The 26451-nt window shown below is 46.3% G+C and overlaps 1 protein-coding gene and 1 pseudogene across 2 annotated transcripts in view; both read right to left on the reverse strand.

The window, feature by feature from the left end:
- Positions 1-605: 605 nt before the first annotated feature.
- LOC101129038 (transcription factor Spi-C-like) lies at positions 606-1380 on the reverse strand (annotated as a pseudogene).
- A 686-nt stretch (positions 1381-2066) lies between these two features.
- Positions 2067-26451, reverse strand: part of UNC45B (unc-45 myosin chaperone B) — a 40851-nt gene continuing 16466 nt past the window's right edge. For both annotated transcript variants that reach the window (XM_019026170.4, XM_019026169.4), the window contains exons 10-20: positions 24438-24738; positions 22868-22962; positions 22553-22694; positions 21354-21494; positions 18468-18595; positions 16805-16871; positions 15709-15822; positions 15224-15339; positions 12178-12295; positions 9272-9427; positions 2067-6060 (exon numbers count right to left, since the gene is read on the reverse strand). In XM_019026170.4, the coding sequence (XP_018881715.2) occupies positions 5800-6060; positions 9272-9427; positions 12178-12295; positions 15224-15339; positions 15709-15822; positions 16805-16871; positions 18468-18595; positions 21354-21494; positions 22553-22694; positions 22868-22962; positions 24438-24738 (1639 nt within the window). In that variant the 3' untranslated portion in view covers positions 2067-5799. The remainder of the gene's footprint in view (positions 6061-9271; positions 9428-12177; positions 12296-15223; positions 15340-15708; positions 15823-16804; positions 16872-18467; positions 18596-21353; positions 21495-22552; positions 22695-22867; positions 22963-24437; positions 24739-26451) is intronic.

Below are 26451 nucleotides of genomic sequence, written 5' to 3' on the forward strand. Positions count from 1 at the left end.
TGCAGAAAAAGAAAACAATTTTTAAAATAAAATAAAATGAGTATAGTTGGGAGCTTAGCAATGGACATACAGAGTGGAGTAATAGATACTGGAGGCTCCAAAAGGTGGGCGGATGGGTGGGGGATGAGGGATGAAATCCTACCTATTGGGTACAATGTTCACTATTCTGATGATGAGGATGCTATGCAATATGCTTTACCACTACGCAGTGTATCCATGCAACAAAACTGCACTTGTACTCCTAAATCCATAAAAATTAAAAATTGTCTTGGCTGAGACCTCTTTTAAAAAATAATAAAATAAAAAAATTAGAGAGAATAGTAAGAGCAGAACAAGGACATTTAGTCTATACTTTCAAATGGACTTAATCATTTGAAACAATAAAGTTTTTCATTGAATCTTCATAGAGTATTAAAAAAAAAAAAAGCTGCTCATTGGCAGAATTTCCCACTGAGTTAGTATAGATTACATGCTCTTTGATAAAAGCAGCAAATAAAGTTACTTGGTTTTTTTCTCTTTAGTATTTGCTTTAAGAGAAAAATCCTAAACTCCTTCAGAGGAAGGAAAAAAGAGATAGAGAGTGAGAAATCCTTAAAACTGTAGGGACTTCCAATGCCAGGAAACCATGAAATATGAGAGTATATTTAGCAATCATGGTGATTTAGCTCATGGTAATTGGCATATGTATAATTATAATTTGCATTCCAGTTATTTAAACTGAGATATTCTTGATCAGGTTTAACACACTTGGGGAAAGATCTCTTTCCCCAAGAAATAAGATGGAGAGAGTCTTTGGAGAGTGGCCTCACTGAACTGGTAAGTCAGCTTCCTCCGGATTTTGGTAATTTCCTCACTTCTTCCATAATTTCTCAGTGCCCTGGCCATTTTCTGATAAGTCATGGTCTTCCAACTGTCTTTTCTTTTCCGCCAAAGCTCGGCAAGTTTTCCTTTGTTTTTTGATACAAACGGAAAGATGCCTTTGATTTTATCTACCCACTGAATACAAGGTGCCATCTCTGGATTACACAGGGATTCGTGAAGGTATTCAAACAGTCTAAGCTTCTTCCTGCCTTTTCCCCACTTTTGCTGGAGAATAGTGGGTTGTACCAGCTGGTTTTCAGTTATGTTCTGCAGAGACTGATGAATGTTTCCTTCAAAATAGAAGTCCGCAGCACTGTTGATTACCGTTCTCCAATTACAGACAGGTTCCTCTGTAGGCAACACTCCATAGCAGCTGGAATTTCCTTTGACGTGAGGACAATAATTGATTAAAGCCAGGTGATTTTTGTAATCTGGCGAGTACTAGAGATCTCCAGTTGAATGTTGCCTCAGTGCCTCAAAAGCATCCTCAAATGCTTGACCCAGCTTGTCTTGTTCAACACACGTCGTGTTTCATTAATAAATTGACAATTTTGTTCCTTGGCAATTGTTGCAGGAAGACACTTCAACCCTTTATAGAGATATTTCATTAATATCAGAATTGTAAATTCAATGGTAGGCTGTCATGAAAATAAAAAATTATTTTCCAGCATGATGGTTCTGCCCATCAGTGTCCAATGCAGCATCCACTTGCATATGGTGGAAATAGCCTTCCCCTCCCCTGAAACATATGTCTGCCTCCCGCTTGGCTAACCTGTAACCTGCCATTGTAACAGCTGTCACATTTGGCCAATTTTATGATTTTCATTTCCTTTTCTTGCCTTTTTGTACTAGCTATGCTCTTCGGTACAAAGTTGAATACAATTGGTAATAGCAAGTACTGTTATCTCATTCTTAATCTCAGGGGATAATTAATATCACAGTGGCTATAGATTTTATACAGATAAACTTTATCACATTAAGGAAGCTTCTTTCTATTTTTAGTTTACTGAAGAGTTTTATCATGAATTGTTACTGAATTTTATCAAAAACTTTTCTTATGTCTATCGAGATAATCATATTATTTTATTCTTTATTCTGTTGATGTAGTACATTATATTGGTTGATAGTCTCATATTAACCAACTTATTATTCTTAGAATAAACATAACTTGATTAATGTGTTATCTTTTTATATATTGGTGGATTTGGGGTGCTAGTATTTAGTAAAGGATTTTGTACCTATAGTCATAAAAGATACCGGTCTACAATTTTCCTATATGTCTTTGTTAAGTTTTGCTATCAAGCTATCCTCATAAAAAGAGCTGAAAGTGTCCTTTCTTTTATCTTCTCTAGAAGGGTTTGCATTAGACTGGTACTGTTTTGGCCAGACGCAGTGGCACACACCTGTAATCGCAACGCTTTGCGAGGCTGAGGTGAGAGGATTATTTGAGCCCAGGAGTTCAAGACCAGCCTGGTCTTTACAAAAAATAAAAAATAAAAATACTTGATGCACCTATAATATCATAGTGAATCTCCATTTCTATATATAAAAAAAACCGTTTTTAAAAAGGAAAAAAAAACATTAAGTTGGAGGACTAACAGTGAATATCAGCTACTCAGGAGACTGAGTGGGAGGATCGCTTGAGCCCAGGAGGTTGAAGCTGCAGTGAGCCGTGATCACGCCACTGCACTCCAGCCTGGGTGACAGAGTGAGACCCTGTCTCAAAAAAAAAAAGAAAACAAAAGAATGGCATTGTTTCTTTATTAAATGCCTGTAGAATTCACCAGTGAAACTAAATGGGCCTGAGTTTTCTTTGTGGGAAGGCTTTCCTTACCATCGTTGTTGTTATTACAAACGCAATTTATCCAATAAGTATAATACTATTCAAATTTTCTATTTCTTCTTCTAACAGTTTAATAAATGGTGTCTCAGACACTTAAACCTCTGTGACTCACAACCTCTGCTAACAAATTGGCAAACATCCCAAATGGAATCGACTTTACCAAAAAGTTAAGCTTCCTCCTTGGTGCTTCCCTTTTTGTTGGTCTCACTGCTTTAATGGCTCTCGGTGCCTTAAACAGATTGTTTAAGTTTTGCCCAGTTTTTCAATTTTTGTATGTCATGGTATTGTTTTGCCACAAGTTACTCTTACTAGGAACAGAAATTCTTTATTATTTACCTTTCACAAATGAGAAGACTAAGAGTCGAAGGGGTTAAATTTTTACAAAATATCCTTTTGGAGATATAAACTTTAAAACTGTATGCTTCTCAAATGGCAAAGGATTAATATGACACAGACCAAGTTCTCTGATAACAACATACTTCAGTTAAAAGTAATAATATAAATGATGAATTTTCCCATTATATGTTGGGAAACTAAGAAACATACCTCTAAGGTATTTATAGATTTTCTGTAAGAGAATTGGTTGGAAAAACCTAGAAACAACTTTCTAGGTTTCTAGCAGGTATTGGCTGTTCCTTGCTGTTTTTCAGCAAACTACCTCAATAAAGAGATGATCTCAGGCTAGCATCTGCCTATTTGAAAGCATAGATGAAAAGAAATAGAAATCTGCAAAGAAGGGCCCTCTTACAAGCAACGATATAAGAGTCTAGGCTGGAAAAGCCAACTACTTATGTAACCTAGGCAGTGGGAAACAAAGGTATTTGTCACAGCTTTTCTTAAAGGCCTCCCATGAAGACTTAGCCAGACAATGGGAGGCAGCCCAGTGACAAAAATCAGATGAAGGAATTCAGCTTTCCTCTAGATCTTCTTGGACTATTTACAAATATTCATGTTAAAGAATGTGGTCTCCCAGACTGGGCAACATAGTGAGACCCTGTCTCTACAAAAAAAAATTTTTTAATTACCTGGGGGTGGTGGTGTGTGCCTGTAGTCCCAGCTATTGAGGAGGCTGAAGTAGAAAGATCACTTGAGCCCAGGAGACCAAGGCTGCAGTGAGCCATGACTGCACCACTGCACTGCACTTGAGCCTTGGTTACAGAGCAAGACCCTGTCTCAAAAAAAAAAAAAAAAAAAAAAAGTCTCTCCAATCCAAACAAGACGAACTTTATCTAACTGGCCCTGAACGCCACTGGCAGATGTAACCTCATGAGATCAAAACGAGTAAGAGTGTGGCCCTGCCTGTGAAAGAGTTTTCTTTAAAGGAGCTAAATACACCCACTCAAGCCCGCATATGAGGAAAGAAGGAAAGAAGAATTTGACAGAGGTCAAATCATGCCATTTATTGTATATATTTTCAGAAGCGCCACACCCTTTTGAATGTTGTCATTCTCTGTCATAATAAGGATATGATGAATATAGTTTCCTGCTGTGAAACAAGCCCATGCAAGAGTTAGTAAAATGTAGGCTGTATGTAAAGACCATTAGTGCAGAAAAGATCTGAGAAACTAAGGTTTTAGTTCTCTAGAGGTACAGCGGGTATTATTTTGGATTTGGCCCATACCGCAACAGTGCAGCTCTCTGATAATCTGTCCCTTTTCCAGCTGATGTCCCAGGCATATGTACACTTACATTTATTACACAACAGAACGTTGTAAATTGTTTTTATCAAGGACCGTAAATCTGAATGTCCCACCCTTTACCCAATGCTGAGATCAGAACTGTTGACCCTTCAATAAACGTAGGTAGAATTGGGACATACCGGCGTGACAATACTAGATCTTAGCTATCTTAACCATGCTAAAAAGGCAATATTAACAGAGAGGTCCTGATCTATGGCATATTACTTGTGTCATTCTTTTGTGGCCAAGCCTGACATACAGAACATGTTCTTTGATCTGCCCAGGGTACATTCTTTTGTGGTGGCACACCTCTTCCATTAATACCCCTAATCAGTCCATGTCAATTGGACAGGGATGAAGCTCATTCCTTCCCTAGACTTGTATATATGACCCAGGCCTGGCCAATTAGCATTCCACCTCTGAATATGATTGGTTCATAGATGGAAATGTGACCTGAGACATAGACATATCAGAGTCATCCCTGGGAACTTTGCTGGGTTATTGAGAATGCTCTTCTCTCTTCTCTTCCATAATGAACTATAACAACTATGTCAGCCTGGGGCTGCTGGGGACTCTCTTTCCTATCACAGGGAGAGAGCCTGCCGGGGAATGAGACAAACCTATAATAAATAAAAGACAAGATACGGGGAGGGGAAATGAGAGAGAGAAAAAGACACATCCATGGTGATGACATTTGAAACTCTGGATCTAACAATGTCAGACCTTCCCTGGGTGGCCAAGATACATGAGCCAATGAATTATTTATTTTGTGTTTGAAGTACTTTGAGTAGCTCTTATTTGTATTCATCATGTCCATCTTGCTTGGAAGACTTTCCCAAGCAAATTGCAGAGGTCATGCCCCATTGTTGAACATAAACTCTATTTCCATCACAGCGAAGTGATGGGAATGAGCATGGGACTGGGACAGAGCACTGCAGGTGAAACACACAGTTCTGAACAGACTGATTCAAGTAGTGTGGGAGAGAGGTCATGAAAACAGCACAGATCAGCATCCAAATACAACAGCATTAACCTTTATATGCACACACCCGTTAGTTCCTACCTTACCACAAAATCCATTTTCCAAAATATAAAGAACTTCAACCTATTATCCTGGCCTTCAGAATGGGTACAGAAAGAATGATCCAACCTATTTCTAATCATGGGTGAAAATTATTCTGGGAATTTCTGAAACATGACAAATATAAGGAGACAGGAAGCAAGAGAGAGTGAAACATCCAAACTCTGTCAGGACAAAGGAGAAGACTCACAACTCAGAGAACAATCAAGTCTTTCCTTTATATTGAGACTTCATTGTCACTGCTATGATCCCTAGATGACCTGACTCTCCAGGAGAACCCAATCCAGGACTCTGCACAGTACAGGACCACTCCCAGCCTCCCTGAGGGTCGCTGTCTAAGACACTGGTTTAATGAAGCCATAATCCATGCACTTGATGAGACATTCTCGGGCTGTCTGAACCACTTCTGCCTTCTTCTCATCTGGCTCCTGTTTGCCCACCACAGTCAGGATCTCCAGCAGCTCACTCTCCACCAGTTTCCTGGCCAGCTCAGCATCGGCTGCCAGTAGGTTGTAGGCAATGACCAGGCCCCGGTGTTGGACAGACAGCTGGTCGTGCAGGCAAAGCCGCTGAAGGATCTCCAACCACTGGGTTGTCTGGAGGCAGGGAAAAAGGTAAGGAAGGTGCTAGGTTTGAGTGTGTCCGCAGAGTTCATGTGTTGGAAATGTGGTCCCTGGTGTGGCAATGTTAGGAGGTGGGTCCTTTAAGAGGTAATTAGGTCATTAAGAGGAATTAATGTTGCTGTCACGGGAATGTGTTAATTCTTGCAGCAGTGAGTTCTTGCTCTCAAGGGACTAGACTAGTAATCATGAGAGCCACTCATGGCCCCAATTGCCACCTCTTGTGTTTTATCCTTTTCACACACACACACTTCCCCTTCTGCTTCTAAATCATGCTATGACACAGCATAAGACCTTCACCAAAAGCAAATCAGATGACGCTGTCTGATCTTGGACTTCCCACCCTCCTGAGCTGTGAACCAAAATGAAGCTCTTTTCTTTTACCTAGTCTCAGGTATTCTGTTATAGCAACAGAAAATGAACAAAAACAAAAGGACTAAAGGAATCAGCATAACTTAGTTATGGTCATGCATCTGGAAATAGTAGAGGATTCATTTTCCCACATTCATTTATTTCTTAAGCAGCTTAAGAAGCAAAGGGCCAGACCACTGCAAGCCTGAGAAGAACAGGGATGCAGAGTGTTCAAAAGGAGGATTCTCACCCTGGGCACATGGGCAATGCCTGCTTCTGCCAAACCAGGTGCCCTTTGAGACATCAGCTCCAGGCATGCAGACATGCTGTCCCCCAGCCCTGACTTTAACTGGAATCAACACAAGAGTCTTAAATGTATCCTCACTTCCATTCTTCCTCCATTCCCAGCTGTGAAGCAACCCAACTTCTATTCTTGGGAAGGTAGGACTCTAGACTCCTCTGATCATCCCAGGAGACAGAGATAATGCTAAGAATAGAACCAGGAGGCTTGACTCCTGTGTCATTCAACAGATACACTTGGGGCAGCAGAGTAGAATGGTCATCAGCATGGGGATGTGGAGTCAAAGAGGCCAGTGTTCAGGTCCCAGCTTAGCCACTTACCAACCATATGGCCTCAGCTAAGTTATTTAACCTCTGTAAGCCTCAGGGTCATCTTCTATACCTACCTCTAACATTGTAGTGATTTAATGAGATGATACATGGAAAGAGCTTAGTATGGGGGCTGGAGCACAGTAAGTGCTCAACAAGTAGAAGTGGATGCAGGGCAAGTACGTGATGATTTAAGACACCAACCCAGGCCAGGTGCGGTGGCTCACGCCTGTAATCCCAACACTTTGGGAGGCCGAGGCAGGTGGAGCATGAGGTCAGGAGTTCGAGACCAGCCTGGCCAACATGGGGAAACCCCCTCTCTACTAAAAATACAAAAATTAGCCAGGCATGGTGGTGCACGCCCGTAATCCCAGCCACTAGGAAGGCTGAGGCAGGAGAATTGCTTGAACCCAGGAGGTGGAAGTTGCAGTGAGCCACGATTGTACCACTGCACTCCAGCCTGGGCAAAAGAGCAAGACTCTGTCTCAAAAAAAAAATAAAAATAAAAATAAATTTTAAAAAAACACCAATGCAAAGGTTTTCCCTTGGGCTTCTTTGTACCTGTTCCCCTCACCTGGCATTTGTCAGCAGGGCTCGCTTTCCACAAGCACATGGGTAGACAGACACAGGGGGAAGAAAAGGCAAATTCTTGGCTTTTGAGCATCTAACCCAACTTTTGTAAACTGCACTGAATGTCCTATCTCAAGGAAAGAACATGAAAGCTCAGCTAGCTGTGGCACGGTTCTATGCTGGAAAGTTTCTACGCTGAAGTGTAACTGATAATGGGTCCAGGGCCCATCGCTCCCTGGGATGAGTCACCGAGGGTCAAAGGAAGCAGTGACAGAAACTCAACAAGGATAGGATTCCAGGGCAGGAAGCATAGCCCAGGGCATAGCCCAGATGACATGAGACTGCAGAGATGTCCAGCATCCAACATGGCCATGGGGTGGCACAAAAGATGAGTCTGAGCAGCTTCACAGAGTCCCCAGGAAGCCCCATGTCAGAACAAAAATGCAGCCAAGATGTCTGAGCCCCGCAAGGAAGACCGACAAAGTGGCCAGGAGTGGGTTGGCAATCCTGAAGGGTCCCAATCCCTTCCCAACTAACAGCCTGTGTGGCCTTGGGCTAGTTGCTTTTCTGCACCTCAGTTTCCTCATTTGTAAAATAGGGATGATGATAATAATAATATCCACTTCACACGGTGGTTGGGAGAATTAAATGACTTAATAAATGTAAACATTTAGGGCAACACCTGGCACTCAGTAAGTGCAAGGAGTCACAGAGGGTCCTGTGAGGACCTGCAACAAGAGTTATGTGACCAGCGACACCAGCAGAGGCTGCTCTAGGGCAGCGGTTTCAAAGTGTGGTCTCCAAGCTGTTAGCATCCCCCAATCTACTAAATCAGAACATGTTAGGAAACTGTTTTAACAAGTTGCCCAGGTGATTCTTACACACATTACAGTTTTGAGAAGCTTGCCTTAGAGAAAGAAGCTGAAGTCCAAAGACCATGCAGGATGAGCTACATTCAGCAGATACACCCTTGCCAGATGCCAGGACAACATAACCCCCCTTGGAACTTAGAGAACACACCCGCTGATACACACATACCTTACGCTGACTATCTAAAAGAGCGCCCTTTAAAACAGACATGAACACCTTTGAATTGAGAGGTCCACATTTTTCACCATGGGAAGAGATGAGTGCCCACAAACTCTTCAGTTTGGTGAAATAAGGAAAGTTTCATTGTGCACTCCCATGTTTGTGACTATACAGATATCATTTCCATTACACCTGCTGCAATGGCCACAGTCTCATAGGAGCTGGTCATTGTGTCCACTTAAGAGAATCTGCAGCTTTTTTGCCAAACCATAAGCTCCTTATGGCATCCCAACCACATCCGTGCTTCTCTTGGGAAGCTCTGGAGCTCCATGGCAGTGGTTAGCATTGCTATTGTTCTTAAGCAATGAGGTATATGCACCACTAAAGGTAATGGGTGAAACTCCAGTGGGAGGGTTTGAGCTAGCACACTTGGGAAGACCAAATAATGAATGTAAGGCACTGAAGGGAATAGACCCTCCTCTCCTTAGGCAGTAGGAACAGATGCCTGGGGGCTGCGAGGGGTTTCTTTAGGAGTTGGCCTCCCCAGAGGATCATCCAGTGTGGTCTGTGAGTGGGGAGATTCCCTGGAGCCCACCCAGCCCGTCCTATCCCCAGGGCCAGCTCTTACCACTTGAGTCATCTTGAGGCACAGTTTCTTGTGTGCTGCTGTCAGCATGGCCAGAGCCCCTGCAGCCGCATTCTGCACCTTATCATCATCCTCCCCACAGAGCAGCACCACCAGCTTCAGCCGGTCATTCCCGTCAGCCAAGAACCTTTCCTGTACCTGTGGGAGGCAGGAACATGGCTCAGAGAAAACTGTCCCCAATCTACCCAGCCTGAAGAGGGAAAGATACATCTGAAGTTCTCTGACCCAAGATCTCTTAGAGTTTCCCTTTGAGCAGGTCACTCATGCTACCTCCCCCAAGAAGCCTTCCCTGACTGGTTGAATGAAGGGGCTACACATTCTTCCAAGTAAAGAAAATAAGGAATTCCCCATCTAGTGTGCTTCACCACCTCTGTTTGCATTCAGCTTCCACACCAGAGGAAGGAGGCAGGCACAGACTCCTGCAGGGTAGATGATGCCTGAGGAACTGTATTTCCCATCCCTTTGGGGAACATTGGAAGGTTTCTCCCATAATGGATGGGCCTTCAGGGTCTTCCATAAAATGATTTTGCAGGGACTGGGGCAGAAGCAGGGAACAATTATGTGGTTTGCTTGGTATTAGAAAGCTACAGTGCCGTCTCCACCAGGTGAGAGATGAGGCTTCCCAACGATCTGAAAACCAGGAGAAGAGCTTCCAGGGGACCAGTGCCCTGACATGTCTCAGAGAGGTATTAACCCCTCACAGCATCTCATCCTCACCCCTCTGCACTACTGTAAAATCTAGGTGGTCAAGTCTCAGCGCATTCTACTGGGCCAGGTTTCCTAGAAGTGGAACTCCAAAAGGGGACCAAGATCACAGCTTCCCAGATGTGACCCTCTACCTGCATCTCCCTGAAGCTGGAGCAGTGGTCATGGGAGGTGAGAGCATGGCAGACGTCACCATATATCAGAGGGGTCAGCATGGCCCCCTCTCATGGGACACAGCTGCCCTTACATGGACTACATTCCCCCATTTCTCACATCTCGATGTGGTGGTGGCCTAGTTCTCATAGATGGAACATGAGTGGAAGTGATGTGTCACTTTCAGGCACCTCTCCCTCAGTCTGTCTCCCCATTCACCGTCAGAATGGAATCCACTCCCAGTGTGGCAGAGGAGAAGACAGTTCTTGATGATCAAAGAAGCCTGGATCCCTGAGTCAGCTTGAAAGTGAGCCACCCGGCCGGGCGCGGTGGCTCACGCCTGTAATCCCAGCACTTTGGGAGGCCAAGGCAGGCAGACCACGAGGTCAGGAGATCAAGACCATCCTAGCTAACATGGTGAAACCCCGTCTCTACTAAAAATACAAAAGATTAGCCGGGGGTGGTGGCACGTGCCTGTAGTCCCAGTTACTCGGGAGGCTGAGGCAGGACAATTGCTTGAACCCAGGAGGCGGAGGTTGCAGTGAGCTAAGATCACACCACTGCACTCTACCCTGGGTGACAGAGCCAGACTCCATCTCAGAAAAAAAAAAAAAAAAAGTGAGCCATGCAATCCAAATAGGACTTTGACATGGTGAGCAAGAAATGAACTTCTATCCTATTGGGACCACTGAACATTTTGACTTGGGTTGTTGCAGCAGCCGGTGGTCCCATAGGAAAGGTTGCCTCCCTCCTCCCATTACCTCTCTCAACCTCTCAGCCTCCCTGCCCATCTCCTTGGACACACTCTCTGTCTCCCCTATGGCTGCCAGGCCCCCAGCCCAGCCTTAGGCCAGTTCCCTGGTAGAACCTGGTAGCTTCATTCCCCCTGACTTTAATATGCTTTTTTTTTTTTTTTTGAGATGCAGTCTTGCTTTGTCACCCAGGCTGGAGTGCAGTGGCACGATCTCGGCTCACTGTAACCTCTGCCTCCCAAGTTCAAGCGATTCTCATGTCTCAGGCTCCCGAGTAGCTGGGATTACAAGCACCCACCACCATGCCTGGCTAATGTTTGTACTTTTAGTAGAGACAGGGTTTCGCCATGTTGGCCAGGCTGGTCTTGAATTCCTGACTTCAAGTGACGCATCCACCTCAGCCTCCCAAAATGTTGGGATTGCAGACACGAGCCACCACACCTGGCCTTTAATAGGCTTTAATGGGTTAGGTTTTCCCCTATAACAGTGAGAAGGTCTAAGGTTCAGGTGTTGAGGGTAAACAGACTGGGTCTCACGCTAGCCCCTATGTGGGGGCCCAGGAGGGACATTCGGCTTGGCCCTCATGTTAATGAAGGGCCTCAAATTTAGACCCTGCTGTTATCTCTGATAAGATTGCACCTACAGTCACAGCAGTACTCTGACAGGATGGGGAGAAGAAGACATTCACCAGATGGGTATCATTTGTCCCATGACTGGACCATGAAGCCTACGGCATGTTCTGAATTCATTTTATTTTTATAAACCCTGTAATTATTCTGTGCTGAGTACAGTTATATTGCATTGCAATTTCTATGGGAACAGTGGTAGTTCATTAAATGCTGACATTTAAGACATCCTAAAATGGCTGATAACTGTATCTGGCATTTCTTCATTTTTTTATATATGTGGAGCTTCAATAAATGCAAGTGGTCTAGCCTTCCTTGACCTCTGAGAGGCCCTGGTCTCATATCCTGCTTTGTTTTAAGGTTATTTGGGCCTAAGTAACTTAGGGAAATGGTGCCTTCCACCTCATCTAGCCCAGGGTTTGGATTGAAAGCCCCAGCTTTGTATTTTTTCCTTTATGCATATCTTTCTCTCAGGGCCCCTACAGGGAGGGGGGCTATAATCTAGGAAATATTTAGGGATTCCTGGATTTTCTGCCCAAAATGCTACCTTAATGCCATCATAAGAGCTCCCGATCTCACCCCAGGCCCTGACCCTGGCCTGCCTCTCGTGCCTTGATCACGCCCGGGTCTCCATCCTGAGCCCCTGCCTCACCTCCTTGTGGAGCACCATGTTGCACATGCACTCGGTGGCCGCCTGCCGCAGCTGATCATGATTTTCAAACATGTAGTTCTCGATGTCTGGCAAGGCCCTCTCCTTAAAGATCTTCTGCCTAGGGTAGGAGGGTGGAGGAAGAAAGACCCTTGAGTCTTCTGCCGTGACCATAGGGGTTTTCTGGCCACCCAGGGACCATTCTTCCATTCTGGTGCTGTCCTTCCCACATCCTCAGCCAGCATGGTTTATGTGGCATCAAACTGCCCCCAGCTCTAGGAGGGGCACCATGGGCCTCAACTAAATTGTATAGCATGGCATCCTGGCCACAGCAGTGGGTTCTGGATATCATCCAACTGGAGAGCCTCTGTATTATTGCAGTAAAGAAATTCTCTCTCTCTCTCTCTCTCTCTCTCTCTCTCATCCTGGATGTAGATGCAAGAAGATGTGAAGGCCAGAACTGCCCTTATAACCATGAGAGAGCAGAAAAGCCCATTGAGAATTAAAGCAATACAGAAAGGAGAGGAGAGACAGAGAGAACAGGAACCTAAGGCAGCTTTGTAAGCCCTGCATCAAGCCACACCTGAATCTTGTTACCCCAGACTTTTTATCTACATGAGCCAATAAATTTCCTTTATGCTTAGGCCTATTATAGTTAAGTTTTCTGCTACTGTCAACCAAAAGAATCCCAACCCAGTACATGCTGACATACTCCTGCTTCCAAAGAGGAATACATTTTATCCCACTATCCACCTGGATATCTTTTTTTTTTAATACTTTAAGTTCTAGGGTACACGTGCACAACGTGCAGGTTTGTTACATAGGTATACATGTGCATGCCATGTTGGCTTGCTGCACCCATCAACTCGTCATTTACATTAGGGTATTTCTCCTAATGTTATCCCTCCCCCAGCTCCCCACCCCCAACAGGCCCCGGTGTGTGATGTTCCCCGCCCTGTGTCCATGTGTTCTCATTGTTCAACTCCCACCTATGAGTGAGAACATGCGGTGTTTGGTTTTCTGTCCTTGTGATAGTTTGCTCAGAATGATGATTTCCAGTTTCATCTATGTCCCTGCAAAGGACATGAACTCATCCTTTTTTATGGCTGCATAGTATTCCATGGTGCATATGTGTCACATTTTCTTAATCCAACCTATCATTGATGGACATTTGGGTTGGTTCCAAGTCTTTGCTATTGTGAATAGTGCCACAATAAACATACGTGTGCATGTATCTTTATAGCAGCATGATTTATAGTCCTTTGGGTATATACCCAGTAATGGGATGGCTGGGTCAAATGTTATTTCTAGTTCTAGATCCTTGAGAGCCAAATCATGAGTGAACTCCCATTCACAACTGCTACCAAGAGAATAAAATACCGTGGAATCCAACTTACAAGGGATGTGAAGGACCTCTTCAAGGAGAACTACAAACCACTGCTCAACAAAATAAAAGAGGACACAAACAAATGGAAGAACATTCCATGCTCATGGATAGGAAGAATCAATATCATGAAAATGGCCATACTGCCCAAGATAGTTTATGGATTCAATGCCATTCCCATTAAGCTACCAATGACTTTCTTCACAGAATTGGAAAAAACTACTTTAAAGTTCATATGGAACCAAGAAAGAGCAGGCATAGCCAAGACAACCCTAAGCAAAAAGAACAAAGCTGGAGGCATTATCAGGGTCAGGTATCATGCTACCTGACTTCAAACTATACTACAAGGCTACAGTAACCAAAACAGCTTGGTACTGGTACCAAAACAGATATATAGACCAATGGAACAGAACAGAGGCCTCAGAAATAACACCACACATCTACAACCATCTGATCTTTGACAAACCTGACAAAAACAAGAAATGACGAAAGGATTCCCTATTTAATAAATAGTGCTGGGAAAACTAGCTAGCCATATGTAGAAAGCTGAAACTGGATCCCTTCCTTACACCTTATACAAAAATTAATTCAAGACGGATTAAAGACTTAAATGTTAGACCTAAAACCATAAAAACCCTAGAAGAAAACCTAGGCAATACCATTCAGGACATAGGCATGGGCAAAGACTTCATGACTAAAACACCAAAAGCAACGGCAACAAAAGCCAAAATTGACAAATGGGATCTAATTAAACTAAAGAGCTTCTGCACAGCAAAAGAAACTATCATCAGAATGAACAGGCAACCTACAGAATGGGAGAAAATTCTTGCAATCTACCCATCTGAAAAAGGGCTAATATCCAGAATCTACAAAGAACTTAAACAAATTTACAAGAAAAAAACAACCGCATCAAAAAGTGGGCAAAGGATATGAACAGACACTTCTCAAAAGAAGACATTTATGCAGCCAACAGACACATGAAAAAATGCTCATCATCACTGGTTATCAGAGAAATGCAAATCAAAACCACAATGAGACACCATCTCATGCCAGTTAGAATGGTGATCATTACTACTTTAGAAAGAAGTGCTGGCTGGGTGCGGTGGCTCACACCTGTAATCCAAGCACTTTGGGAGACCAAGGCGGGCAGATCACCTGAGGTCACGAGTTTGAAACCAGCTTGGCCAATATGGGGAAACCCTGTCTCTACTAAAAATACAAAAATTAGCTGGGTATGGTGGCGTACTCCTGTAGTCCCAGCTACTCGAGAGGCTGAGGCTGGAAAATAGCTTCAGCCCTGGAGGCAGAGGGTGCAGTGAGCTGAGATAGTGCCACTGTACTCCAGCCTGGGCGACAGAGCAAGACTCGGTCTTGATAAGAAAAGAAAAGAGAAAAGAAAGAAAAGAGACGAGAAGAGGAAAGAAAAGAAAAGAAAAGAAAAAAGAAAAGAAAAGGAAAGAAAAAAAAGAAAAGAAAAAGAAGGGCCTTATAGCATCTTTTGGCTTTGGTATAGTCACTGTGTGGTTTACTAAGTGCTAACTCAAATCCCACCCCTTGCCTTTGTGTTGTCTTCAGAGAAGAGCATTCTCAGCACATTATGTGAAATTTCAAACAAACACTTTTTGAGCCACCTCTCTCCACCCCTGCCACACTCACCACACTCACCGGAGTTTGTCACTCCGCCCAGACAGGTTGGTGAGGCCTAGGAGAGCCTCATAGTTCTGAAGCCCATCCCTCTGTGTGTCCAAGAGTCTTACGAGGGGCCGCACCACCTCATACACCTGTTGGGGAGGGGTCAAGGGTTTGGTCAGGTGAGGACTTTGTTCCCTGAGTGCCTCACATTTATAGGTGACCAGCTGTAAAGTTTCCAAAGCACTTTCTCATACATTGTCTGATTTCATCCTCACAATGATCCTGACAGGCAGGATTATTTTCTTTACTCTATAGATAGGATAACTGAATTTTGGAGAGGGCAATCCGGTTTGTCAGAGGCAGAACCAGGCCTGGAATCCAGGTGCCTCCATGCATCACCCTCCGTGTGACAGCACCACGCCCCTGTCCCAGGCTCGAGGTAGAATGACAAGGGGAAAGGCCTCTAGGAGCAGAGGAGACCCCTCCCATTGCCCTATCCCATCTACCCAAGCACCTACCCGCTCCCCAGGAAAAGCAATGTCCGGATTGGAGACAGCAGCGATCTTTGCTAGAGCGTGGGCTGCCTTCACCTTGCCCACATCTGTGCCCTCCAAAGCCAGGGGAATCAGGGCCTGCAAGAAAGGGCAAGGTCACTACTTAGTCACAGACATCCAGAGGCTTCCCGCCTATCCTCCTGCTCCAGGTGCTGTCTGTCTGTCCCATGGGAGGTCCAGGAAAATTCTGCCGTATAATTAGCCCTTGCACATCATGGAAAACAATTAAATCCTTAATCACATATTCACTCCTCTTGGTTCCCAGTGCACATTCAGGTCTTTACCCCACTTCCTCCCACCCACCTAAATATTCCTTCAGCTTTTGGAAAAATAAATAATTCAGTCAACAAATTTTTTACTTTCTGCCCAAGCCAAACTCAATCTTTTTGTTTGTTTGTTTTGTTTTGTTTTTTTGAGACAGAGTTTCGCTCTTGCTGCCCAGGCTGGACTGCAATGGCATGATCTCGGCTCATTGCAACCTCCTCCTCCTGGGTTCAAGCAAGTCTCCTGCCTCAGGTTCCTGAGTAGCTGAGATTGCAGGTGCACGCCACCAGGCCCAGCTAATTTTTGTATTTTTAATAGAGACGGAGTTGCAGCCAAACCCAATCTTAACATCAGACATCTATTGAGCACCTACCATGAATCAATACTTTCTATATTTTCTCTAATTCTTGTGACAGTCTGCAAATTGAAAGTGTGATTTTCCCCCTATTTTACAGATGAAGAAGCTGTGGCTGGGAGATTAAGTATTTTGCCTGAGGTTATGCAGTCAAAAATGGGAAGAGCAAGAACTCAACCAGAAGTCTTGTACATCAAAGTCCAGGGTCTGTCTTTGCACGGTGCTTCCTTCCAACAGCAAGGAGGATAGATGGGATTCCAAAGTACATACCATCATAGCATAAAGTCAAGCAGAAATTGGCTTGGGGCTATGAGCACAGACAGCGCAGATAACTGGTGGCCGTATTCCAGGAGGTCGAGTTGGGGCAGAGGGTACATAATTCTTGCGCTAGGCAAAGAGCATGCACAAAGGCACCTTCTAGGAAGGCACCTGCCCAGTTACCTTGCCACCACCTTGAGCCACAATGGTGCCTCGGTCCTTTGGGTTGTCACACAGTGCCAGGAATACCCTGTGGGACCGAGAAGAAAGGAGAAGAGTTAATACACCAGCACACCTTCCCAGGCAGCAGCAGCAGCAGGCCAGCCAGTCAGAGCCAGTGAAACCCTGGGATGAAAAGGGAGACCATGGAAAGTGCCACTTGTGTGCCTGTGCCCCAGAATTAACCACTTTGGGAAGATGACATCATGGAAATAATTGGCTGGGAAGGAAGTGAGGCCAAGTGAGGCTGCAAAGAGCACTCCTCACTATCACTATTTAGGGACGCAACCACCCAGGAGAAGCTTTTCAACTTCAATGGATGTGCCCCAGGTCCTCCATGATCTGGCTCTGGCCTCCTCTTTTGTCTCATACAGCACCAGCCCTTCCTATGGATTCCCTGCCCCAGACATATTGCAGGAGAACCCCAAATTCACTCATTCTCTCTCCATCCTCAGTGTCTTTGCAGATGCTATTCTCTCTGCCTGGAACCTTCCCTCTCCTGCATTTAGGTGGCTCCTTTGCTTCCTTCAGAGCTTGAGTTGTCACATCCCCCAGGAGGCCTTACCAGCTGCCCACCCACCTCCCCTCCAGTCTGGCTGGTTGGGGAACACTGCTTGTGCTCCAACCAGCCCTTTATGCTTCCCACATCATGGCATCCATTGCATCGGACTGTAGCTATAATCTTGCCTGCCTCCCTGGCCAGGCTGCGCACAGACTGTGCCTTTAATCTCTGAGAACAAGGTAACAAGAAGGAACAGTGGCCTCCTTTCTCCTGATACAAACTTCCACCTGTGATGACCTGCCCAACATGCCACTTCTCTTCCTTCCTTTCCTTCTTTCCCTCTTTCTTTCCTTCTCCTTCCTTCCTTCCTTCCTTTCCTTTCCCTTTCTTTCTTTTCTTTTCTTTTTTCTTTCTTTCTTTCTTCTTTCTTTCCTCTTTCTTTCCTCTCTCTCCTTCCTTCCCTCCTTCCTTCCTTCTTCCCTCCTTCCTTCCTTCCCTCCTTCCTTCCTTCCCTTTCTTCCTCTTTCTTTCTCTCTTTTTCTTTCTTTCTTTTTCTTTCTTTCTCCTTCCTTCCTTCTTCTTTTCCCTTCCCTCCTTCCTTTTTTCCTTCCACCATCCCTTCCTTTCTCTCTCTCTCTCTTTCTCTCTTTCTTTCTTTATTTCTTTTTTGTATAGAGACAGGATCTTGCTCTGTTACCCAGGCTGGAGTGCAGTAGCACCATCATCATTCACTGCAGCCTTGAATTCCTGGGCTCAAGTGATCCTCCTGCCTCAGCCTCCCAAGTAGCTGGGAGTACAGGTGCACACCACCCTGCCAGGCTAATTTAAAAATTTTTTTGTACAGATGGGGTCTCAGTATGTTTCCCAAGCTAGTCTTGAATTCCTGGGCTCAAGCAATCCTCCCACCTGGGCCTCCCAAAGCCCTGGGATTACAGTCATGAGCCACCACCCCTGGTCCCATGTCACTTTTCAAAGCTGATCCCCTCAGACCTTTCTCCAGGCTTTCCCAATAGTTTATCTCCTCATTTAGGCCCCCACCATTTCTATCTCCCTGCCCAGTGTGCTGCACTCCAGGCCCCTCAGCCCCCAGCCCTAGTTCCAAGTCTTGGCCCACTGCAGCCCCACCTGGCCAGCAGCTCCTTGGTCTGGTCAGTGAGGATGGCACTATCTGCTTTCATCATGCAAGCCAGGGCAGAGATGACACCCGCCTTCAGAAGCCGCTTCACCCGCATGTCTATAAAGTCCTTCTTGTCCTGAGGAGATGAAAAGATGGCAATGTGGGAGGGTCCTGGGTGCCAGGCCAATCTGTATTGGAACCAAAGATGGTGCATTTCTGAATTCTTGGGGTTGGTTGAATAATGGCCTCCAAAGATGTCCATGGCCTGGCCAGGCACAGTGACTCACGCCTGTAATCCCAGCACTTTGGGAGGCTGAGGCAGGCGGATCACGAGGTCAGGAGATCAAGACCATCCTGGCTAACACGGTAAAACCCTGTCTCTACTAAAAATACAAAAAATGAGCCAGGCATGGTGGCGGGCGCCTGTAGTCTCAGCTACTCAGGAGGCTGAGACAGGAGAACGGCGTGAACCCAGGGGCGGAGCTTGCAGTGAGCCGAGATCGCACCACTGCACTCCAGCCTGGGCAACACAGCGAGACTCTGTATTAAAAAAAAAAAAAATCCATGGCTTAATCTCTGGAACCTGTGAACGTGGGACCTTACATGGCAAAAGGGATTTTGCAGACACGATTAAGTTAAGGATTTTGAGATGAGGGGGTAAGCCTAGGTTTCTGTGTGGGCCCAATATAATCACCAGGATCTTCATAAGAGGGAGCTAGGAAGATCAGAGTTAGTACTAGGAGATGTAACAATGGAATGGAAGTGAGGTCGGAGTGGTTCAAGGTCACCAGCCAAAGCATGTAGGTGGCCTCTAGAAGCTGAAAAAGGCAACAAAATGATTCTCCCTTAGAACCTCCCAAAGAAACCAGCCCTGCTAACACCTTGACTTTAGCCGAGCGAGACTCATTTTAGGACTCTTGACCTCCAGAACTATAAGATTTTTAAAACCGGGCCAGGCGCAGTGGCTCACGCCTGTAATTCCAGCACTTTGGGAGGCTGAGGTGGGTGGATCACTTGAGCCCAGGAGTTCGAGACCAGCCTGGGCAACATGGCGAAACCCCGTCTCTACTAAAAATACAAAAATTAGCTGGGCATGGTGGAGCATGTCTATAATCCCAGCTACTCAGGAGGCTGAAGCAGAAGAATTGCTTGAGCCCAAGAGGAGGAGGTTGCAGTGAGCCAAGATTGCACCACTGCACTCCGCCTGGGTGACAGAGGGAGACTCAGTCTCAAAAAAAAGAAAAAAAAAAAAAAGTAAAAATTGCGTCTTAGGCCACACTGCTTGTGGCAATGTGTTCTAGAAACAATAGGAAACTAAGACACTTCTCCAGATTCCCTCTTCCCAAGCAACTGCCAAGGGGTATACAGCACGCCCTGCTGTCCTGTGTGATTGTCTCTCCTCTCTTCTTCCTTGCCTTCCCTAATCCCAAGACAGACCCTGAGGAGCTGATACCGTAGAAAACCAGTCCCAAAGATTCTCTCATTCACAGAGGAATGAAATAAAAGACAGATAATCCAAAAGACTAAATGATGCGTATATTGTTTTTCTTGGAAAAGGCTGGGGTGGGAGTGGAGGTAGAGAGAGGGTATAGGCAGGAAAGGACACAGTGGATGAAGCCGCCATAACAATGGATTGGGTTTGCTGGAAACCCAAAGTCAACCCAGGGTTAAAGAGTCCCTACAGATAATCCTCAGAGTGAGGAATGGTGGGGAAGGGGCTGACAACCCTGGGCAAGCCCTGGAAGCCACACTGGAACTTCACAGCCACAGCACATGCTCTGCACATCATGCAGCTTTCAAAAATGATTCAGAGGCCAGGTGTGGTGGCTCACGCCTGGATTCCCAATGATTTAGGAGGCCGAGGTGGGTGGGTCACTTGAGTTCAGGAGTTCAAGACCAGCCTGGCCAACATGGTGAAACCCTGTCTCTACTAAAAATACAAAAATTAGCTGGGAGTGGTGGCATGTGCCTGAAATTCCAGCTACTCGGGAGGCTGAGGCAGGAGAATCACTTGAACCTGGGAGGCGGAGGCTGCATTGAGCCTAGATCTCACCACTGCACTCCAGCCTGGGTGACAAAGCAAGACTCTGTCTCAAAAAATAAATAAATAAAATAAAAATGATTCAGAGAATGAGATGGCAATGTGAAAAACATATTTTTCCAAAATTGGGCACAAAATGATAAATATATTCTAATTATAACTGTGAAAGGAAAAAAGATACATAGAAAAAAAGCCTCTGGTAGGTAACATAACATCAAAATGCCAACAGCAGTCATGTGGAGATGACGTAATCATGAGTGGTTATTTTCTTTCCCCCACATTTTAACTCGTTTTGCAGCATGATTATATTACTTTGATCATTAAAAAAATCTAAATGATTTTATTGGCTGGCAATATCTTGCAAATATTCTTATGCAAATCACACACAAATCATATCTTCATGTGCAGGGAATTGTTGGAGAGGGTTCCAGGGGATCTGTGACTTCTGGGCTAATGCTGACCATGCCTCTCATGATTCCTACTTAGCACCCATGTCACAAAATCCAGAAATCTGGGAAAATCAAATTGTTATCTGTTGGAGACATGAAATAAAACTGTCTTTTATCCATAAAATCAACAACACAAATTGCAAAGTGTCCATCATGGCTCTGTTTGTTTTCTCAGACTATAAATTGTTGGATTTTTTTCAAAATAGAAAATAAAAACAAAGAAAAAGCATGAACACCATCTGGTGGGAAAGTTTACCATTAACATATTCAGTGTATGTGTATCTTACCCCCAACCACCCAAACACACACCGTGCCACTCCTGACACCACTCCTTTTGCCGTTCCACCTCCTTTGGAGGCCTAGTGGCACAGACCAGACCCCTCCCGGGTCGCGCCTGACCCTACCTTGGGGTGTTCCTCGGGCACATGCTGCTTGGAGAACTTGGCGAGCTGGACAAGCTCTGGGATGACCTCCTTGACATCATAGCTGTTGGTGCAGTTCACCAGGGTGGTGGCCACCGAGTACAGGATGGTCTTGTCACTGGTCTGGAAGGCACAGGGTTGGGGAGAGGGAAAGCAGAAAGGAAACTTTAGGACAAACCTCTGCTTCCAGGATGCTCCCTCACGTGGCCGGCAGGTTGGTGTCGGAGGAGTGCAGCCGGTAGGGCCCATTCTGAGGAAAGACAGCAGCGCAGGAGAGGAACGGTTCTCCCTGTAAAGGCAGGCAGCAGTGTCTCCTGCACCCTCCACAGTAGCTCTGACAGTATGAATAGGAGCTGTCCCACAAAGATCCTCGCTGTGCGCCTCTTCCACAAGGCCAGTCTAACACTTTCCCATCCAGCTGGAGATGGGGCGGGAGCTGGACATTTTCCGGTCCTGGTGAAAATCTCTCCCATGCTTCCTCCCTTTACTGGTAGAAAAGAGCCAGGGAGTTGGCCCAGCAGATGAGGAAAGGAGTCTGGGAGGGCCTGGGAGGGAGGGCAGGTTCCCAGAAAGGCCAGGCACAGCCTCTTTTATTTATTTATTTTCTTGAGGCAAGGTCTCTCTCTGTCACCCAGGCTGGAGTGCAGAGCTGGAATTCTAGCTCACTGCAGCCTCGATCTCCCAAGGCTCAAGCAATCCTCCCACCTCAGCCTCCCGAGTAGCTGGGATTACAGGTATGTGCCACCACGCCCAGCTAATTTTTGTATTTTTTGTAGAGTTGGGGTTTCACCATGTTGCCTAGGCTGGTCCTGAACCCCAGAGCTCAAGCCATCCGCCTGCCTCAGCCTCCCGAAGTGCTGGAATTACAGGCGCATGCTACGATGCCCCGTTTTTTTTTTTTTTTTTTAGCTGCCTCAGGTCCTTCAAGACCTCACCTCCTGAGGGCCCCAGGAAAACAAACTGCCCTCCTGTGCATCTTCCCATCTCTGGAAGGCATTGGGAGTCGGGAGTCCATTTTACAATCAGGTAAAATGAGGGCCAGAAAGGGGGAAATAACCAATCATGTTTATACAGGGGTAAGGAGTAGAGCCGGGAGGAAGACTGGGATCCATTCCCTGTGGGTCCGGACCCAGCAGACCTTTCCTGAGGTTTGCGGTCGGGCCAGATTCCCCAACACTTGCCTTGGCCAGCTCAAACATGGCCTGCAGGGCAGGGACGTCCTGGACAAAGTCGTCCTTCACATCAGCGTCCAGCGTGAGGTAGGCCAGGCCCTCCACTGCCCAGCGCCGGGTCCGAGTGTCTATGGACGTATTGCACAGCCACCTGGAAGTGAGGAGGGAGCACACATGGGAAGGGGCCCAGCGCTGGGTGAAGCAATTTCAGGGTGGTGAACCAGGGGTGAGGTCCCTTTCACACTCCATTAGAGCACACCCCAGAGACTCTTGCCCGGAAGGCGCGTGAGGAGACGGAGGGCCTGGGAAACACAGCCCCCTTACTTGCGACACTGTTTGGCCAGTTTTTCTGTCGACCCTTCCGCAAACTGCCTGAGACCGTAGTCTGTGCCGCCTGCAGAGCCGAGCTTACAGAGTCCCTGAGGAGGAGAGGAGACAGCAGACACATGCAGGATCAGAGACACCAAGGCTTGGGGATGAAGCCTTGCTCAAACAGGTTTCTATGGCCAGAACACTTCGCCCCTCTTTCTTTGCTTGGCTCCACCTCTGTGCAGACCGTAAAACTCAGCTCAGGTGTCACCTCTGCTGAGATACTTTCCCTGATGCTCTGGGTTAGGGTAGAGGCCCATAAAGTCGCAAATTCTTGACCTGCCCCCTTCCCCCACCATTTTGACCCCACAGATGTATTGTGCCTGCCATTTTGAAAAACCAGCAAGACCAAGTTAACCATATCTGAAGCTTCAATGGGGAACCTTGTTACGGCACAGAAACTGACAGAGAAATCCTATCTTCTGGATAACAGATTCAGATGTACAAAATTTTACCCAGAGAAAATTGGACTCTTCTTAGGGGGGCGGTTTCATAAGAGAAAATTCACTTTAGTCAGAAGCTAGAATTTGTTTTTAAAAAATTGATGCTGGGTGCGGTGGCTCACGCCTGTAATCCCAGCACTTTGGAAGGCCGAGGCGGGTGGATCAGTTAGGCCAGGAGTTTGAGACCAGCCTGGCCAACGTGGTAAAACCCCATCTCTACTAAAAATACAAAAATTAGCAGGGTGTGGTGGCAGGCATCTGTAATCCCAGCTACTTGGGAGGCTGAGGCAGGAGAATCGTTTGAACCCAGGAGGCGGTGTTTGCAGTGAGCCGAGATCATGGGGGTTGCAGTGAGCCAATATCATGCCACTGGACTCCAGCCTGGGCTACAGAGGGAGACTCTGTCTGAAATAATAATAATAATAATAATAATTTCAGGCCAGGCACAGTGGCTCACGCCTGTAATCCCAGCACTTTGGGAGGCCCAGGGGGGTGGATCACCTGAGGTCAGGAGTTCAGGACCAGCCTGGCCAACATGGCAAAACCCCGTCTCTACTAAAAATACAAAAATTAGCTGAGTGTGGTGGCACACGTCTGTAATTCCAGCTACTCTGGGGGCTGAGGCACGAGAGTCACCTGAACCTGGGAGGCGGAGGTTGCAGTGAGCTGAGATTTCGCTGCTACACTCCAGCCTAGGTGACAGAGTGAGACTCCATCTCAAAAAAACAAAAAGTAAAATGAAAGTGGAAAAAAAATACCTTATAGAAACTGATTAAGGAAAGTGACTCTTCAGAATTTGCTCTGAAAATGCATTCTGGACACAAGCTCCTCAGTGTTCATGTTGTTCATAAGCAGGGAGACAAACGTCCTCAGGGTTAAGCAGCAGAGTTCACGGTTCTGAATCTACATCCTCACAAGCCCCCTGGATATTGCCCTGTTCTGCAGGGGTCTGTGGCTGGGTCTGGTGCCCCCTTGAACCTGGTCTCCTCAAGGACAGCAGCCTCAACTCATTCATTTTGGTGTCCCTGGTGCCTGGCATGGCACCTCGTACTGAGTAGGAGGGTGGTACTGAGCCCACTCACCACCAGTGTGCGGATCTTGATCTTCTCATTTTTGGTGGTCTTGTAGATCTGTTTGAGCAGTGACACTCCATTGGTGATGATGAAGGTGGCACGGCTGAGCTTGGTGGAGGCATGGATGAGGGCCTCCACAGCCACCAGCTGGTCCGTCTCGCGCTCTGAGCCACATAGTGCCACCATCATCTCCATCACACCTTTCAGTCCCAGCAGCTGGTTGCCCAGGTCAAAGGGGCCCTGCAGGATCCCTGACACCGTCTGGATGGCATTCAAGTTCTTGTCCATGTCCTGGGGGTCAAACTTGCCCCTAAAACAAAGGACAAGGGTGGTCAAGAGAACTGGTCCAAGAGAGTGGAAAGAGTGTGAGATTTGGAGGCAGTAGGATTTGGATTTGCATCCTGGCTCCACCACTCATGTGCTGTGTGATATTGGGCAATTCAGCGAACCTCTCTGAGCCTCAGCTCCTGTAAACTGAGGATAGTACTACTAGTTCTCAGAGTTGTGGTGAGGATAAATGACATAACAGCTGTGTCACAGAGTGTGCCTCTGGGAAATACACTCTGACTCAGGGATTGACATGCAGGAAGTTTATTAGAGAGAGCTCTTGGGAAGAGAAGGAAGCAGGACTGGGGCAGAGGGAGGCATTTTGAAGCTACCACAAAGCCTCAGCCTCCAAGAAGTTCTGGAGCTGGAAGACCCTTCACAGTTGTTCCAAGTTAGAGTGAGTCTTTTTCTTTTTTTTTTTTTTTTTGAGACTGAGTCTTGCTCTGTTGCTGGAGTGCACTGGTGCCATCATAGCTCACTGTGACCTCAAACCTCTAAGCTCAAGCAATCCTCCCACCACAGCCTCCTGAGCAATTGAGACTACAGGTGCACACAATCATGCTCAGACAATTGTTTAAATTTTTTTGTAGAGATGGGATCTTGCTATGTTGCCCAAGCTGATCTCAAACTCCTGGCCTCAGATGATCTTTCCACCTGGCCTCCCAAAGCACTGGTATTATAGGTCTGAGTCACCTCAACTAGCCTGATGTGAGTGTTTGCACACTGGCTTCCCTAGGAAGGGTGAAACTGCTCTCCCCAGGTAAGACAAGTCCCAAAGAGAGATAACAGCTGAGAGCTGTCAGCTGACAGCCTTTCCAGCAGCTGCTGTGTCTGGGAGGACAGTACAGCATTGACAACAACACAAAAAGGCCTAGCGTGATGCCCGGCACACTGTATCTCTCTGTGACATGGCCTGGGCCAGTCACTCCCCTCTGGTGATCTGGTCTTAGTCCCTTCCCCTGTTGGTAAGCATGTGGGCTAGATATCCAGGAACGTTCTGCCTTGCTTTCAGAATCTATTATCATCTACTCTAGGGGAGAATCTCTGCGTGGGAATGTCAGAGGTGACATGCCTTCTGATGCTTCTCATCTGCCCAGGTTGGTGCATTGTGGGAAACAGGGCAGATGTGCACAGTGGAAATGCAGCTGTGTATAAATGCAAGAAGGCAGCATGGACTGGTCAGGAGAACTCCACACCAAGAGTCCAAGACCTGGGCTCTGGTCCCATGTCAGCCTCTGATTGCTGGAGGATCTCAGGCAAGTTCCCCTGGGGAAGAGGACTCAGCTTTGGAAGCTCTGAGAGCCCCTCCAGCTTGAGCATCCCATGTCCTGTGCCTCATCTCTCCACTCAGTGCCCAGGGAACCAGCATCCTTCGTAATTAGTTGGGGTCTGACCTTTGAGCTGGCACTGGGTCCCTACACAGCCCCCGCCCCTGATGAAGCGGGATGTATTCCACTCTTGCTAGGGGCAGGCTGGGGCACCATTTGATGAAGGCAGTGACCCCTCCTCTCAGCATTCCACAGGCTGACAGGAGGGGGCCTCAATCAACAAGCCCAAACAAGAACTAGCTGGATGACAGGTAATGGGAGTCAGTTGGGGACCTCATGAGGAACTCAAGAAGTCAGCAGGAAAAGTTGAAACTGAGGTAGAGAAAGACAGAAGCCTTGAAAAGACCTAAGTGAACCAAAGTCAGGGT

Source organism: Gorilla gorilla, chromosome 4 (assembly GCF_029281585.2).
Source record: "Gorilla gorilla gorilla isolate KB3781 chromosome 4, NHGRI_mGorGor1-v2.1_pri, whole genome shotgun sequence".
Taxonomy (NCBI): domain Eukaryota; kingdom Metazoa; phylum Chordata; class Mammalia; order Primates; family Hominidae; genus Gorilla; species Gorilla gorilla.